Source organism: Haliaeetus leucocephalus, unplaced genomic scaffold (genome assembly GCF_000737465.1).
Source record: "Haliaeetus leucocephalus isolate CR32 unplaced genomic scaffold, Haliaeetus_leucocephalus-4.0 Scaffold932, whole genome shotgun sequence".
In the NCBI taxonomy this organism is placed as follows: Eukaryota; Metazoa; Chordata; class Aves; order Accipitriformes; family Accipitridae; genus Haliaeetus; species Haliaeetus leucocephalus.
Window position 1 is genome coordinate 6,909,525 of NW_010973368.1, and position 15,524 is coordinate 6,925,048.

At 37.1% G+C, this 15,524-nt stretch overlaps 1 protein-coding gene across 1 annotated transcript in view; it reads right to left on the reverse strand.

Annotated features, from left to right (window-relative positions):
- The window catches only part of SEL1L (sel-1 suppressor of lin-12-like (C. elegans)), a 34,786-nt gene that overhangs the window by 19,171 nt on the left and 91 nt on the right, over positions 1–15,524 (reverse strand). The window contains exons 2-6 of the mRNA XM_010584009.1: positions 8,551–8,592; positions 7,970–8,192; positions 4,306–4,473; positions 3,575–3,680; positions 1,655–1,817 (exon numbers count right to left, since the gene is read on the reverse strand). Of these exons, the coding sequence (XP_010582311.1) occupies positions 1,655–1,817; positions 3,575–3,680; positions 4,306–4,473; positions 7,970–8,192; positions 8,551–8,592 (702 nt within the window). The remainder of the gene's footprint in view (positions 1–1,654; positions 1,818–3,574; positions 3,681–4,305; positions 4,474–7,969; positions 8,193–8,550; positions 8,593–15,524) is intronic.

The window sequence follows — 15,524 nt, forward strand, 5'->3', positions numbered from 1 at the left end:
ATTATTCAGTTACCTAGGAGACTAACATAAATACATTTCACCAGAATTCAGTCTAGCGGATCGAATGCAAGGAAGAAACTACTACTTCCCTGAATGCCAAGTGTAGGTCTAAAGGTCCTGAAGAGTAAAAGTATACCAGTTTAAAGACCCTCAAATGAAGATCAGCAACATCTGTCAGGTTATTCATGTATCCTATTTGTCTCATACACCAGTGCAAACATACATGAACCACGACCTTCTCTATAAGAATCTGTTTGATTTACTAACAGATCCTATGAATTTACTATTTTGCATCTGTTCTGCCATGGGTTAGTTGCATTTATGACTACAAATATAAGCAGTTAGAATGCAGAAAGCTGTTTGGCTGAGGATTTTTCAAAAGTTATTTTTATGCTTAAAATTTACATAATTACTGCTCTGTCTATAACACCTGTTACAGCTGTGTGGCTCAAAAGAGAAACTAGTAGCACAGAAGATAACAGTATATATATATCAAGGTGGCTGTATTTCACTGTTCTAAGACTATTCTAGGCAATTCTGAAAGCACACCCACCAAAAAAAAAAAAAATCACCTCATGCAGACAGTATTGAATTCTAGACCAAGAAAAGTCAAGGTCTTCACTGAGACAAAGTCTCTAGTAAAAACACGTTCCTGCTTTCTGTGGTAAAGCAGCACTCCAACATTAAACATGGAACAGCAGGAGACTTGGTAGGCAAAGAGCCAAAAGAAACCAGATAATTCCTAAAGAAGCTGACACTTCCAAAACAAAAAAGAACTAAACAATAAATGTATGCAGATATTGAGACATTAAAATTGTAATGTCATAAAATGTGGGCGTTACGTGTGAACAATTACATACAAACAGTTCTATAATGTTCAAAGGCACATGGACAAAGTGAGTCCCATTCCACTAAACAGCTTTCAAGATTCCTAAGAGTTTCTGACTTCCTAGATTATAAACTTGTGTGTGTGTGTATATCTACCTGTCTCAAAGATAAAACTGCAGATGAAAAGCCACAACATCCCCCATGAACCACAAGAAGAAAGTAACACAGAGTTTCAGAGAAGATTTGTTGGCTGGAGTCACCTGTATCTACCCATTTTTTGACTTAACACATCCAACCTAGTCAGTCATACAACAGATAAATTAAATTAAAAGACCGCCACCGTACTGTATTACTGGCAGTTTAATGCTGGTTTTTTAAACTCAAAGAGAAGACCTGTTTCCATGTGTTTACCTTGAGGGCGCAGATGCCATTTGTTACTGCTAGTAATGCTAGCAACATGCAGAAGCCAGGTAAAGCAGAAGGATTTGGGGGACAATCTTGGAATCAAAGCAAGGCACTGGTGAAATTTAAAAAGGTGAAGAAAGGCAATGTGTAGTCAGGATCAGGAGATGATTAGGCAAGCATCAGTAAAATGCATTACCTGAATCAGAGCCTGAAGCAAATGTTTTACATCAAGTTTTCAAACAATTTAAAAAAGCAGCACTCTCATCTGCTGTCTTTTTTAACCAGGCAACAGATACCACTTACTGTTCTCATTCTATTCTGGATGCAAGAACAATCTATAAAACCACCTTAGAGGACGTATGATCTATAAAACAATTTCTAAACCTATAAAAACTTCTGTAGAATCTAAGTACATACATACCATTTGTCCTTTAGGAGAACCTTCTTCTGTTAGTTTTTCAAATAGTTCTTTTGATGACTGGATGTTCTGCTTCAGGTAATCCCCAAACAACAAAGCATAAGACACTTTCTCCATTGCCTTGGTATGATTCATGTCAGCTGCTTTCAGAAGATATTGATACGCTCTTAAAAGAAAACAATTTCTTAGTCACCTTGAGGCAAAGAAGCAGATTCCATTCATAAACCTGAAGATTCTAGGGAGGTGTTTTGATCCTCAGCCTCTATTTTCTAAAAATGCATCTACCTACAGTCATTTGTTCCAGTTCCAAGCTGTCAATCTATGCAACAACTCATACAATTTAGCTAATACACAAACTAGATTTTAACGTTCACTCTACTCCATATGCAAAGCAGTATGCATTTCCTCCCTGTAAGATATATGAAAAGTTTAATGTCAAATGATCACATTTTTGTAGCAACAATTTTAAGTCCTATACTAGGTATCCAGTAGGATGACTACTCTGACAGCTTCACAGATCATGATAGAAAAAAGAAGCCTGAAAAAGACTATGGAGTCTCTTTGATTGTTGAGTACAAAATCATTCCAATGAAAACACTAAGCATTGGGTCCAAGACAACTGCATATATGATCAATTTTGTGATGAAACAGTCATGCTAACAATGAGAAAGTTCTTTGGAAACTCCCCTTTCTATTTCAGCCTCAGAACTTAGAGTAGTCCTCCAAAGTAATTTCACAGCAGGCGGTTTCACAGCAATTTAAAAAACTGTAATCTTAAACATCATAACACAGTACTGTCAAGCATGCTTCAGCTTGATTTCTCATGGACCTTTGATAGCATTCCAAGATTTTTCTTTACCTCTCCTCTTTTCTATACTCAGTCTTGTTTTCTTCCTTTAGGACAGGCTAAGGCACAGCTGGTTGCTCACATAATTTCATCTTCTAAGAAAGTGTAAAGTATTCAAGAGAAACAAGATCTAATATTGTTTTATAATTCCCACGTTATTTTATTCAAAGGAATACTAGTCAGTCTAACAGATACTGTCTCCCTTTGTCTTTGCCAAGGTGTGATGTACAACCCCTAGCTGTGCTTCAGTTTCCCTGATACATAAAGTAGAAATACGCTTCCATATCTCCACAAACAAGTTTAACACTGTAATAGTGCTCACATAATAATCAGCAGCGTGAAGTCACCACTTGCTGATGAAGTTGTCAACGTGAGTACCAGGGAGTTCTAAATTAACATAGCTATTCTTAATTATAGTGGTAAGCTGAGAACTATTTCATCAGTAATTGGATATACACAGAGTAGAAAGTAAACAGACCAGAGTGAACGGAACACTCAATTATTTTTTTTTTCGTTTTGTCTACAAGTACTCCCCTTTTCTCTCATACAATGTTAATTATTAGAGTTTTAACAATTTGTTGAGATTAAGCTTAATACTATTTTTATGGTGACCGAAAACACCAGAAAGCAGGGACAAAAACAGAGCAGGACAAGAAATGCTGATTTTTCCCACTTAATCTTTGAAGCAGAATAAGAACCAGACTGTAAGAAACATTTGAAAAGAGACAAATAGCTTGTATCATGTTCTTATTTTTTTTTCTGGGCAGCTGCAACATATATATTGTGGCTAGAGAACTGCAGCACCATCTTGCATTAAGTCAATGTTTTGATGACATCCACTCTTCAGAAATTAATGTTATACAATTTTTTGTGGATTCAGAGGAAAGCAGAAATAAATTTGTTTTTCTAAATACCCTGAAATTACTATTTATTTTCAGTACTATCACTGCATAGTTTGATGCTAAGTCCAATAAAGTGCAAAGTCCCAGGGCAACTCATTTAAGTTATTTTTCAGTTAAGCCAGAGTGACCAGCCATGTCATCCTTGTCTTGTGGGGGTGGAGGAGGTAGACTTACTCTTTCTTCTGAGCCTTTTTACTGCTTTCATTAAGGATTTTCATTCCAGTCTGATAAACATCCTCAGCTTCTTGCATCTGCCTTCTCTTATTAGACTGCTCTTCAGCTGAAAAAAAAAAAAAAAAAAGGTACATCAAGAGCTCTAATTACACAGCTCAAGACTATTCTCTCAAAATTCCTATTGGTTCTGAAGGGAAATTACAGACAGAAATATGTTTCTGAAGACCAATAAACAACCCAAGTGATTACAAAAAGCTGTCTCAAGGTGTTGGATATCTTGGTAGACAGTTTCTTCTCATGTGATGTCTCTCATGTACAAGTTTGCTGTTAAAATATTCTTTTCATTGCTCCAAAGCAAGCTGTGCAAGGAAGAAAGGCTCCTCCATCAGGAGGACATTTCCTAGAGAAGTGTTGCCTTTGTGCAACAAATCAGCAAGTACAATGGGAAAACACTGTCAAACCTCTATAGTCCTACAGACTCAGAAACTTAAGAGTTTTATAGGTGCCTCCACTACAAAATTTCCCAAACAGCTTTGGGAAGTGGCATTTGCATTATAATCTTTTCCATCATGAGAACTTTGCCTTTATAATTACTGGTATATCACAGTATAAAGTGGCCATTAATATATGACAGGGACTTCTAGACCCTGAAATAAGGGGCATTAAGAGGACTGAAAACACTAGCTTAAGAAAGCATTCCTTGGACAAGAACAAGACATCAGGCTACTTACTTTCACAGAAGCCCCACTTTTGATCTTTCTTGTAATCATAGGTTGTTGCACACCAAAGCCTGCCATCCTCCCTCCCATCTGCAGTGCACTCTGCATACTCCTTCTCCATAAACAAAAAGGGGAAGTGGCAAGGTTCACCATCTGCTGTGCCTCCAATAGCTGTCAAAACTGAAAATACATACCCAGGGATTAGACTGCTTTCCTTTATTCCACAAATAAAAGTCATCTACTACACATAGGAAAGCGCACCTATGTTGGTTTTAATTTCTATGAACTGCATTTAATCAAGTTCTTGGTAAAACTTCTAGTTTACAAAAGCCTGAAAAAGCAATTATTTTTCTAAATAGGACTTGAAGAAGTATTATTCTTATTTTTAATCAGGAAGTGAAACTGAAGGTAGGTGGTTTCTTATATTCCTTAGTTCTAGGCAAAGAAAATACTTTTGTTTAGATTGGAGAAGGCAAATCTGTTACATTTTCATTGCCTACCAAAATATACAGCCCTTCCTTTCACCTTCTCTTCTCTGCACTCCCTTCCTCATGCAAAAGACTACCCTTGAAGTGCATTCCAGTGAATATATTCATTTTAGCCCCAGGGTTAGACATAATCATGACAGAACCACTCACATCCCCAAATGTGATACTGAAAGTACTTGAATATCAGCAGGAAGTACACTTAGAACATACAACTGTGAGAAAAGACTTAAAAGTCTAGTCATTTTCTATTGTTGCAAATTCTTGCATTGAAAACTTTATTCCACTTCGCCAATATATTTATGATGTATTCAAAATTACTTTGAACAGCATGATTTATCATTTCTCATGCACTAGAACTTCAAAGGTTACTGATTCCAATATTGCAATATTTTTAAATAAAATCAATCTTCCATGAAGACCAAGAATTATCTTCACTTTTTTGAAAATGAAATTATTTCAATTAGCCTTTTATAATTTCTCTTTCACTAAGCTAAATCCAGCAGTTGGGTTCAGCTTCATTTGAAGACATTTGCAAAGTCATGCAGTTGAGAACATCAATTATACAGTGTTTTTTCAAGTTAAGTTTGTAATTCTTGTGGTTATAGAGAAAGTTAGTTCTTTTTTCTAGGGTTTATAATTGTAAGGCCTAGAGACCATACTAATTTAAAAATTTTATTTTGATTTTTTGAAGCATAAGGAAGTCTCTAGGATTAGTTAGCCTGTTCAAATTGCTCTTCATAATTTGATTCCTTGGCAGATGCTCCACCATACCACTCCAAGTTACTTATCCCATAACACACAAGGAAAAATGTTATTTTCAGAAATTTCATTAAAAAATAACGCGTCCAAATGCAATTTGCCTGGAATAATTTTAGACATCTGTTAACCACAGAGTAATACTCATGCTAAGGGTACACGTAACTACAACTGATGGGACCTCTTATCACTGTCATTTGAACAAATTCCAGGTCCAGCATACTAACACTACTTGAGAACTTGAAGTTTTACTTGTATTGCTTAGTACCTTGTCTCATATATCAAAAGCAATTGGATGCGAACCGTTCACACAGCGTTCTGCATGAGAGTTAACAAATGACTCTGCCCCAGTCCTCCCCCTTGCCTTCTTTTAATTCTAAATTCAACCATAATGCTGTTTTTCCCCCCAGATAGTAACAAATACTAACCTCTAAAGCAACACAGCTATGTGATCACAGGATAAAATGCTCACCACAGTTATTCTGTCATGTACTTAAAGAATGATAAATACAAACTGAGGCAAATGATTTACTTTTTGTCCAACCGAGTGTGCAAGCAGCAATCTACCTGTTTTACTATGTCTGAATAAAGTATATGGTATTTTATCATTATGTTTTGTCCTTATTTACTTATATCTCATCTCATACTTTATTCTGCAGGAAACTTAAATATAGATTACTTATAAGTATTGGTTACATTACTATAAGATTCCTCCAAATAGGAAAACAACCGCAGCAGGAATTGCCAGCTCTGTATAATCTCGTGGGCAGTTTTTAGCAAAAATTGTTAGCATGGAACTTGATTGTTACAAAAACATACAACACAAGATAAATAACTAAAAAATACCATTTTCTTTACACACAAGACCTCCCCACTGTATCAGAAGAAAGCAGGACAACTTCTTTCTTAGAAGGTTAAAAGCCTTAGTAGTACTAATTTTAAATTACTGAAGATGAATTTTTTTTCTGCTCATTGTCCTGCAAAATACATGTGGAAACTTGAATATTATTTTTTTCCATGCAATCTCATGACCATACACAGGAGCCAAACTGTATTTAGAAAAGCTTTAATCTCCCTTAATGCAGTCCTGTCACCAGTAGCTCATTCAAGAGCTGTAGCATCTGTACCTGAGGTAGATTCCTGTCCCGCTCAGTTAAAAAGTTTGCCAGTAAAGCTGTCCTTTAGCAGTATTTTTTACCTGCCAGAATACAAGTACTTTCCCTTCAGAACTGCTTTTTAGATAAAACCAGTAATCCTTCCATCCACACTGCTTATTTACTTCATAAGAGGTTCAAGAAACTGCGCAAGGCTTAAATTTATGGTTTTTGAAAGTCACTTGCAGTACTTTGACAGGTGTAGTTAAAAACCTCAGTTGCCAGGGAGCAAGCCATCTGGTCACATCTTTCTGATATGAGATTAAAAGTATCTTAAAGTTTACTTTTGAAACAGACTGCACTGACTAAATATGGTGCTTAACTCACTGTTTTGCGGTAGCAAGCTATTTAGTGGATTTTATATACCTTTTTCCTGTACACCACCACACCTATTGACAGCAATATTTAATCCTATTACAGAGTTTTTACAAACTGTATACTAGTTCTGCATTAATAAGGAAGGCTTATTAGAAAACACTGAAAGTTAGTATATAACAGAGCTCATTTCATAACTTGTTTTCTTTTGACATTCAAATCTGAGTTGAGAAGATAGACAAATACTAATATTACTATGTAACTATATTTTTTCAGTAAAGTTGAAGATTCAGTTTTTATGTATGAGTGAAAAGGAAAAGTCTTTGCTGCATAGGCTAGGGTACTCAACTGTGCCATCTAGTTATCATCCACTACTAACTGCAAGTCAAAAAAATCATATTAAATTTATATTTTTATTAGCAGTAAAAAATACCCTCTAGAATTTCCTGTGAATTTAGGCATAAGGACTTAAGGTCTCACCTATATTTAAAAACTTACTGAAGTTTACATGCAATTTAGATGTTGCCCTAAGGCTTCCAATGCTATCCCAGGAAGCTTGTCTTTGCATCATAATTCGTTCCTTCTCTGTCAACTGACTCTCCAGGCAAACAGAAAGCAGGCTGAAATACTGATGCAATTTCTCCTTCTACTGTTGGTATAAATACACACAGCATAGTATGCGTGCTTGAGTCCTATCTGGAGAAATTGGGGCTTTCTCCATTTGATAGTTAAAGCTTTCCAACAAGATGGCAACAACAAGAATTTTGGAAAACCCTTTCAAATACATCTAAAAATAAGCACTCATATTTCAATCACAATATACTTGAAAACTTTTTGATGTTACTTTCTAATGGAAAAGGCAGCAATTATCATTCCATTCCAGAAAGGTTAAGACGCTAGTTATTTCAAAGTTACTCAGATGCATCTTTTTTGCCACCTGTTCAAAAGTCTGTGAGCAGTTACCTGGACTCTGTATTTCTGCTTCTTCCAAATCTTTATTTAATAGATTTGACATTTCTAGAGAGTTCAACTCTTCCAGCGAACTCTCTTTTTCCTCCTCTTGACTGTGAAAGTTCTCTTCATCCTCCGATTGAGAGTCTGATTTCCCTGATTCAAGGAAGATCTGACCTGCTACTACTCGAGTTCCTGTAGAATGGTCCTTTACCTGGTCCTCTGCAGATAAAGTCTAAAGGAAAGCAGCCACATAATTTAGAAGATTAGAAACTGAACAGCAGGAGCTGGCAAAAAACCCATTATTTTTTAAAGATATGATTAATTAACATACTAAGTTTAAACAGTAGCATCAAAAGTAAGTTGAGCTACCTCTATCAGCTCCCATTGACTCAATCCCTTTCAGTTCTTTGGAAAAAAAAAAAATTCAAAGCTAAAACACAACATTAATTATTTTGATGCACAGAAGACATAAATGACACAGCAAGAGCTACAGTACAGTTTAAAACAGGAATCAAATCATGGTTCTGAATTTCAGACCTTTGCTCTCACACCACAAGAAAAACAGAATGACTAGAAACTTATTTCCTCACCTTTGACTCCAGTGATTCATCTTGATTTCCCTCTTCATCTAGAAGAGATGTTATAAGTCAGTAAAAAGCTCTTCCATGAGTAATCTTCTCAAAAATAAAAATAAGTTCAGCTATAATATTGTACCATGGTTCTGAAATATTCTATTGTACTGAGTTGACTAATGCACTTCAGAAAGACCTTGGTGGTGTTGTCAGGAAGAATCAAATGTTTCACAGATGTTTCTTCTTCCTTAAATTATGCCAACACAACTATGAGTCCAATACTGGAAAAGAGTGTGGAATTTTTTTTTTTTTTTTTTTTTAAAAACCCAAATCAATCCTCTAGATTACTACTGAGTCTGAATTGTTCCGGTCCAACTAAACTAATTAAAAAGGTATGCATCAAGTGAAAAGGGCCTGTGGAACCTAGAGTTTTTAGCCACCGAATCAGCTTCAGTATAAACAGCTTCAGTAGTGACCAAAAAGTTACATTAATAACACCTCACTTGTAATTAAACATTGTGCTTTATAGAATGCCAATAATTTTGCCTGACCAGCATATTCAAACCTTTATACAGAAGTCTCTCTTCAGAAATGTGAGACATTAGTTTGTCTTTAAGACACTGTTCAAGAGCTGCAAGCCTTGTTTAATTGTCATCTTTCTTATCTGAATGGGCTATGATATGATATTTGATTAGAAAGACTGCAAAGAGAAGAAATGGTAAAGAAGAAAGGCTATTAGGCAGAGACCTAAAGAAATGGAGGTGAAGAGGAGGGAGAAGATAATCAGAAAAGCTTATTTATGAGTTTTACCACTGTTTTGCAGAGCTGTGTCTCATTTTCTTTGTTTCTATAATTTAAATGGGCTACTAACTGTGCTTCAAACAACCTGGTTTGTACTATCATCTTAACTGAAAGCCTCTAAAATTATCACAGACGGAAATGTGACTGTTCCCAGTCATCAGTATCTGATACCACCTCATTTAGGTAAACACCCCCGCCCCCCCATTTGAAAGAAGACACTACAGGCCTCCCTCTCTCCAGTACACAACTCACTTAAACCTAAATAAAAGCTTAAAATATAAACAGATGACTAAGCAAAGCTGCCACTAACTCCTACTACATTTAGAAATCCCCCCCTTCTGAGATTCTGGGGTGTGTAATGCCCTATAGCAGTAGTAAGGTGTTGACAGGCCGGAGACCTGCACTGTGACTAGAAAAGGTATGTAAACTGATAGAAGTTAGTGCCCTGTACATGAGATACACCATTTAGTATGTTACGGTTACCTATTAAAGACTACCTGCACAAATACTGAATGCCAACAAAACTCTCCAAAAGTTTATAGACCTCTGCTGACTTTCTGTAAGGATCTGTCAGCAAACAAAACTTGCATGCTTTTTATCCTATTGCAAGTAGAGTATTTTACCTGAGATAAACCATCTCTGAAGTGACAAACTACAAACATGACACTTCATCAGCTCTTGTTTTGAAGGCTATTACTATAACAGAGCAACTGTGGGTATTTGCAATGAAAGGGCTAATCTTGGAAGCCAGATTCCAGAAAGCAATTTCCACATTGTTATTTGAAGTATAACCTTTGATTAGAACAAGTAAAAACATGAGGATCAACTTTAAGCTGAAACAGCATAATAAAAACAAGAAAAAAATGCTAAGACTTGTAAGAGCAAAACTAAGGTGACAAGAAGTTTGACAGTGCAACTGAGACAAATCGATAATAGTCTGTTGAGCATGCTGATGAGGAAGTAAAGCTCAAAAAGTCTGACTGCCAGCAGACATAGGATTAAACAGGATCTAGAACAGTCACTGTGGGTAGGCAGCTGTACCCCACAGGTCCAAAAATGAAAGCATGTAGAGCCCTTCAGAAAAACTAGTGGAGACATCAAAGAGCACTCCAAATGAAACAGACCCTGGAAGTAGCAACTAAGACAGCATAAGACCATTTTGGAAAAGGCACCAAAAGAGGCATAAGGAAAAAACAAGGCTAGCTGCATTTTTGGCAGAGACCACAGTGCTTATCAGCTCGAGGAATCTAACAGATAAGGCTGATTGGGATAAGTCATAAGAAGTTCTACCACTTAACTTCAACACTTCAGATCATGTAACAGTTGGTTTTTAAATACAGTAAAAGTACGTATACATTTAGGATACTTGTAGGTCTTTTCTATTTTTAAACTATAAGACAATTTGCATTTACCATGTTTCCCACAAATTACATTCTACCATCCTAAACAAGTTTGATCTAAAACCAAATGCCACCCCTACAACTCCGAACTCCAGAGCTTGTCAAGAGATTCAGACATGCTTCTGGAGCGGGAGAAAAGTACGACAGGGTTAACCTACCCAGTAACTTGTATGCTGCTATTAATATATACAAAGCTCTTATACAGTACCTGTTACTGCAGTAACAATCATCATGTTATTTTTAACAGCTATAGCAGCTAGGGGGTTTGTTTTTGTCTGCTCAAAATCAGCCTATATGCCTGACAGCACTAGACCATTTTAGCTTTTTGGTAAAGGCTTTACTAACTGATTTCAGTCTGTGGAAGGCTGACTTTACAACAAAAGATCACACAACGACAAATACAAATAGGGTATACTATCTATGCACACATATCAAAGAACAATTTTATTGTAACTTCATAGGCAAAGCAAAAGGTTTACTAAATCGAAAGGCAAGGGACATCTGAGCAACGTAAGGTAGAGCTCATTAAATGCTCTTCTTCCTTGAAAGTAAATAAACAGATTTCATTTCTATTGCATCATTTAAATCCTCTCTGAAGGAACCAGCTTTGTGATTAAGAAGTTGTACCTGAATAATTGTTTTCAAAAAAACAGTTCCAAAACAGCACTAAAGCAACAACAAATATTAGTTTAATTGTTCTTAGCTCTGGGACCTCCTTCTAAGTTAGGCAGATGAGGCTGCAGTGATGACTGATATATGACTAGAGGAGGGATCATTTACAGCCTTGTTATTTCACAGAACTGCTGACTAATATGCACCCGCTACTCATAGAAGTGTCTACTTCTAAGAAACATTTAAGAAAACTATTCTGAAAGTGTTAATGAAAGATCTGTGGAAGGTCACAGTTTGACCTAAGAACAGCTTATTAGTCAAGCCTCAACTACTGAACACAGTCACAGATGACATGTTTGTGCACCTGCTTCAGAGATTAAAGTTGATAGTTTAGTTTGTTTTTCCAGAGTTAAATGAAAAAGTAACTGACTTTTTTTTTTTAATTTAGGTTTGTTACCAAGGCTGCCTAATTCTATAAACCTCTTCTGAAAAGGCCAATTGGAAGTTAATCCTACCATTCGTTAAACAAATTACAGAGATGCAATGATATGTTAAAAGGAAAAAGTAGGCAAAAATACTTGTGGCTGAAACGAGCAGCTGACCGCTGTACAGAATGCTTCACTTACAAACAGTGCTGAGCTGTAGACACTGCTGGGTGCCCTCATGTCCAGCTAGGACTCTAAAGCGCTTCATAGAGAGATAAACACTTGTTTCAACCATCCACCACTTCATATATAATTAAAATCAGCTTTCAAATGTATTCATTTTTCCTCAGTTAGAAAGATCAGTGTTCAATCAGTCTATTTAAATATAGCAAAAATACCCTGGCAGCCTATGCTAGATAAAAAGATCCTACCATATGCTGGATAAAGATCCGACCATTTTGTGAGAATTACCATTTTCAAGAGAGCACTATGGAGAGAGGGGTAGAAACAAGAAGAGCTATGCAGTGCGATTCAGCAGGAAGAATGTCATTAGCTCGAGGGAGCCCAACAGTGCCAAAGTTTTGCTGTATTAGAAGAACAAATCAGCTGACAGCCTATAAAGCTAAAGGACTGCTACTACCAGACAAGAAATACTATTAGTTTCAATGTTAGAATGGTCACTCACCTTTGGGAAATAGCCCAAAATTCAGCAAATGCAAGCAATTGGCAACTTCCCAAAGCTCTGATGAATGCCCTAACTGATCAGAGTTATCGCCAAGCTCTTCAAGCTTCAAACACTATCACAACAAAGCAACTAGTAAGAATTTGCATGCTTTACAGCAGTGATCTCCTAAGTGGGGTGCATACATCTCAGGGGGCGCGCTAGCCAACCCACTGGGGATGCAGGAAGAAATTACTTTTTGTACCATTAATAAATAAAACTTTTCTTAATACAGTGTTTATTTCACCTTTATCTCATTCTTGTTTCTTTTCTGGTTTTGTGCATGTTTTATGATGCACATAATACAAAAAATACATGTATGTACTACTGTACTAATATAAGTTAAACATTGAAGAGGCATGCTCAAAAAATTTTTTACGGAGACAGGTGCATGAACAAAAAAGGTTTGGCAACAGCTGCTTTAAAGCATCCAGCAGAGATTTTCTGTGGTATTTTTAGTTATTTCTTTCAATGTTCTTATTATGCAAGTGACTAGTTAGACTTTGAAAGAGAGGCAAACCCTGTTTATCTTATTCTTGCAGGAAAAAAGTAAGTCTTAAGAAAAAAATTACCTCAGATTGCTTCTGATCAATTTTTCACCTGTTAAATTCAGCACAGAAACACTCTATAGCGTAGATGCTATTCCTATTACATGAAGCCCTAAAACATGCAGTGAGTTAAGCAAAATCCTTAAGTGGTATCTATTCAGCAAGACTAGTTTCAAAGTATCCTTGGCAGCAAGTAAATTGTTCCCAGCTACAATCTGTGCAGCATATTCATTTTAGTGCAACTGCAAGATTAAGATACAGGTCCACACTCACTCTGAATACAAGTCTTTTTTCCGGTCTCCTTGCAATTACTGGCTAACTATTTAGAAAACTTACTCTCTCTGTAGGAATTGAGATTCCCTATCAGGCAACAAGTTTAGGGAATGTTTTTCAGTTAGGTAAGTAAAATCAGAAGGGTCAGGGCAGGCCAGTGAGGTCTGTCTTTTCAGACAATAGGTACAGAAGTTTCCTTCAAGTGTATGACTGTGCTCATTTGTCCTACCAGTTAATGAGACAGTATGAAAACCTCTGCATATCACTGAAGTTAGCCATAGAAGGTGCAGGATAGTCAGAGGAAGAATCACTTCCTCTCTTCAGGCAGAATGAGAGAATTTCTACCTCTTAGGCTGCAAACAAGGGGGAAAAAAACCCAAGAATAAAATAATATCAGCAATCAGAAAAAAATAACATTTTTTTCAATGTTCTTAATGAATGATCAACAGAAGAAGCAGAAGGCCATCGCTGCTGTGATAAGCAGAAGATAGCCAGTTTCAGCTGGAAAACACAGTTACCTTTTTTCAGCTGCTTTTGCCAACTCCCCATGGACTCCTTAATATTCTTTCCCCAGCTCCCAACATTCAACTTCTTCATACCTGTACTAATATTGTATCTTCAAAAAAATAGCACCCATTTCCTTAGGCCTGAGTTTTTTAACATTCACATGAAATTTTCAATAAATTGATTTAAGCAAAGTTTATGACTGTAGAGTTAGAGTTTAAAGCTGTAGTTAAAAGACTCACTACTAAAAAAAATCCTCATTAAAAACATCTTCTGAAGTCAGGAAATGTAATACTTGAACTGTTTGTTTTTACTCATCGATGAAGTGATGACGACTTATTTTCTTTCAGAATGATTCTTGACAAAAATTGGAGCAATAAAGGCCTTCCTGTTATAATCTGCTGCCAAAAGATGGACTCCAAACACCCTCTCCTAATTCATTCTGGATATTAGTGAACAGTTTTATCTCACAGTAACGCTTTAAGTTTGGCAACAGCACCTAATCCTTCATGTACTATACCATGTGCTTTCTTGGGCCTAGTAACTGTATTAGTTCAACTGACTCTAAACATATGGTTTTTAAAGGCTGAATTAAGCTTATCAGAATTTCATATTCACAAACACAACTTTGTGATAGTGGGAAAGCAGTCGAGACAGAAGAGTTGCGTGCCAGCACAGCCATAGATGCACACTTGGAACAGCCCTTAATTTTGCCACCTAACTTCCATGTACACAACAGACTGTTCATCTGACATGAACAGTCTCATCTCACCTTTGTTTTTTTCTTTACACAAACTTATCAGCAAGAACACACCATTCAAAGCCTGGGTACATCTCTCTGACTTCACAGAACTTGTATGTATCTTTTCTACACCTTGGGAAGTGCCCTGCTGGCTTATAACATTACCTACAAAGCTCATATAACTGTGCTTGATATCCAGTCTGAACTCCAGTAACGTAACTTGAAATTTCAACTTCCTACTGCGTACATGAAAACGAACCCCAAACCACAGAACTTACCTCTACAGAAAACGTTAAGTTACTTTCCTGAAATATCATTGACAGCCTAAAAGCACATCCCCAGCAGCACTGGATAAGGCTGCCTGCTAAAGGAGTGCTTTCTGGCTTTAGAAACACTATATAAATAAATGCACTGCACATTCCCCCTACCCACCATGGTGGAAATAAGGATGTGGGAGGCAGAAACCCCTCGAAAGGAAGTGAATGACAACATATGAGAAGCACACAAAACCCATGCTGTATAATAACAGAAGAAGCAGAAAAAAAAAAGAAAGTATTATAGCAACACAACTCAAGCCCCAGAGATGCTCTACATATATTTTCGTGAGAAAACTGTTCTGATAACGCTAACATCAGCATTATCAGGTCCTCAGCAAGAAAATGCATACTCGGTAGGAAAAAAATGCCTCACTTCGGTTTTGAGCAGAGCAAGCATTACCAAGTAGGCTCCTAACGAGCTGTTTAAAGGCAAGAGCCAGACTAAGCAATGTGTTCGCCCCCATCAGGCCTACCGAACAGCCCCCGCTGAGGCAAAGCCAGCGGGCACCGGGTGAGCAATGGGCCCGCCGCTGCCACCCCCGCTACTCGCGGCCACGCAGCTGACAGGAGCCCAGCTCCCTTCCTCCCCCCTCCGCCGCCCCGGCGAGGATGGGGCTGCCCCCACGCACCCCGAAGCCCCAGGGAGGAC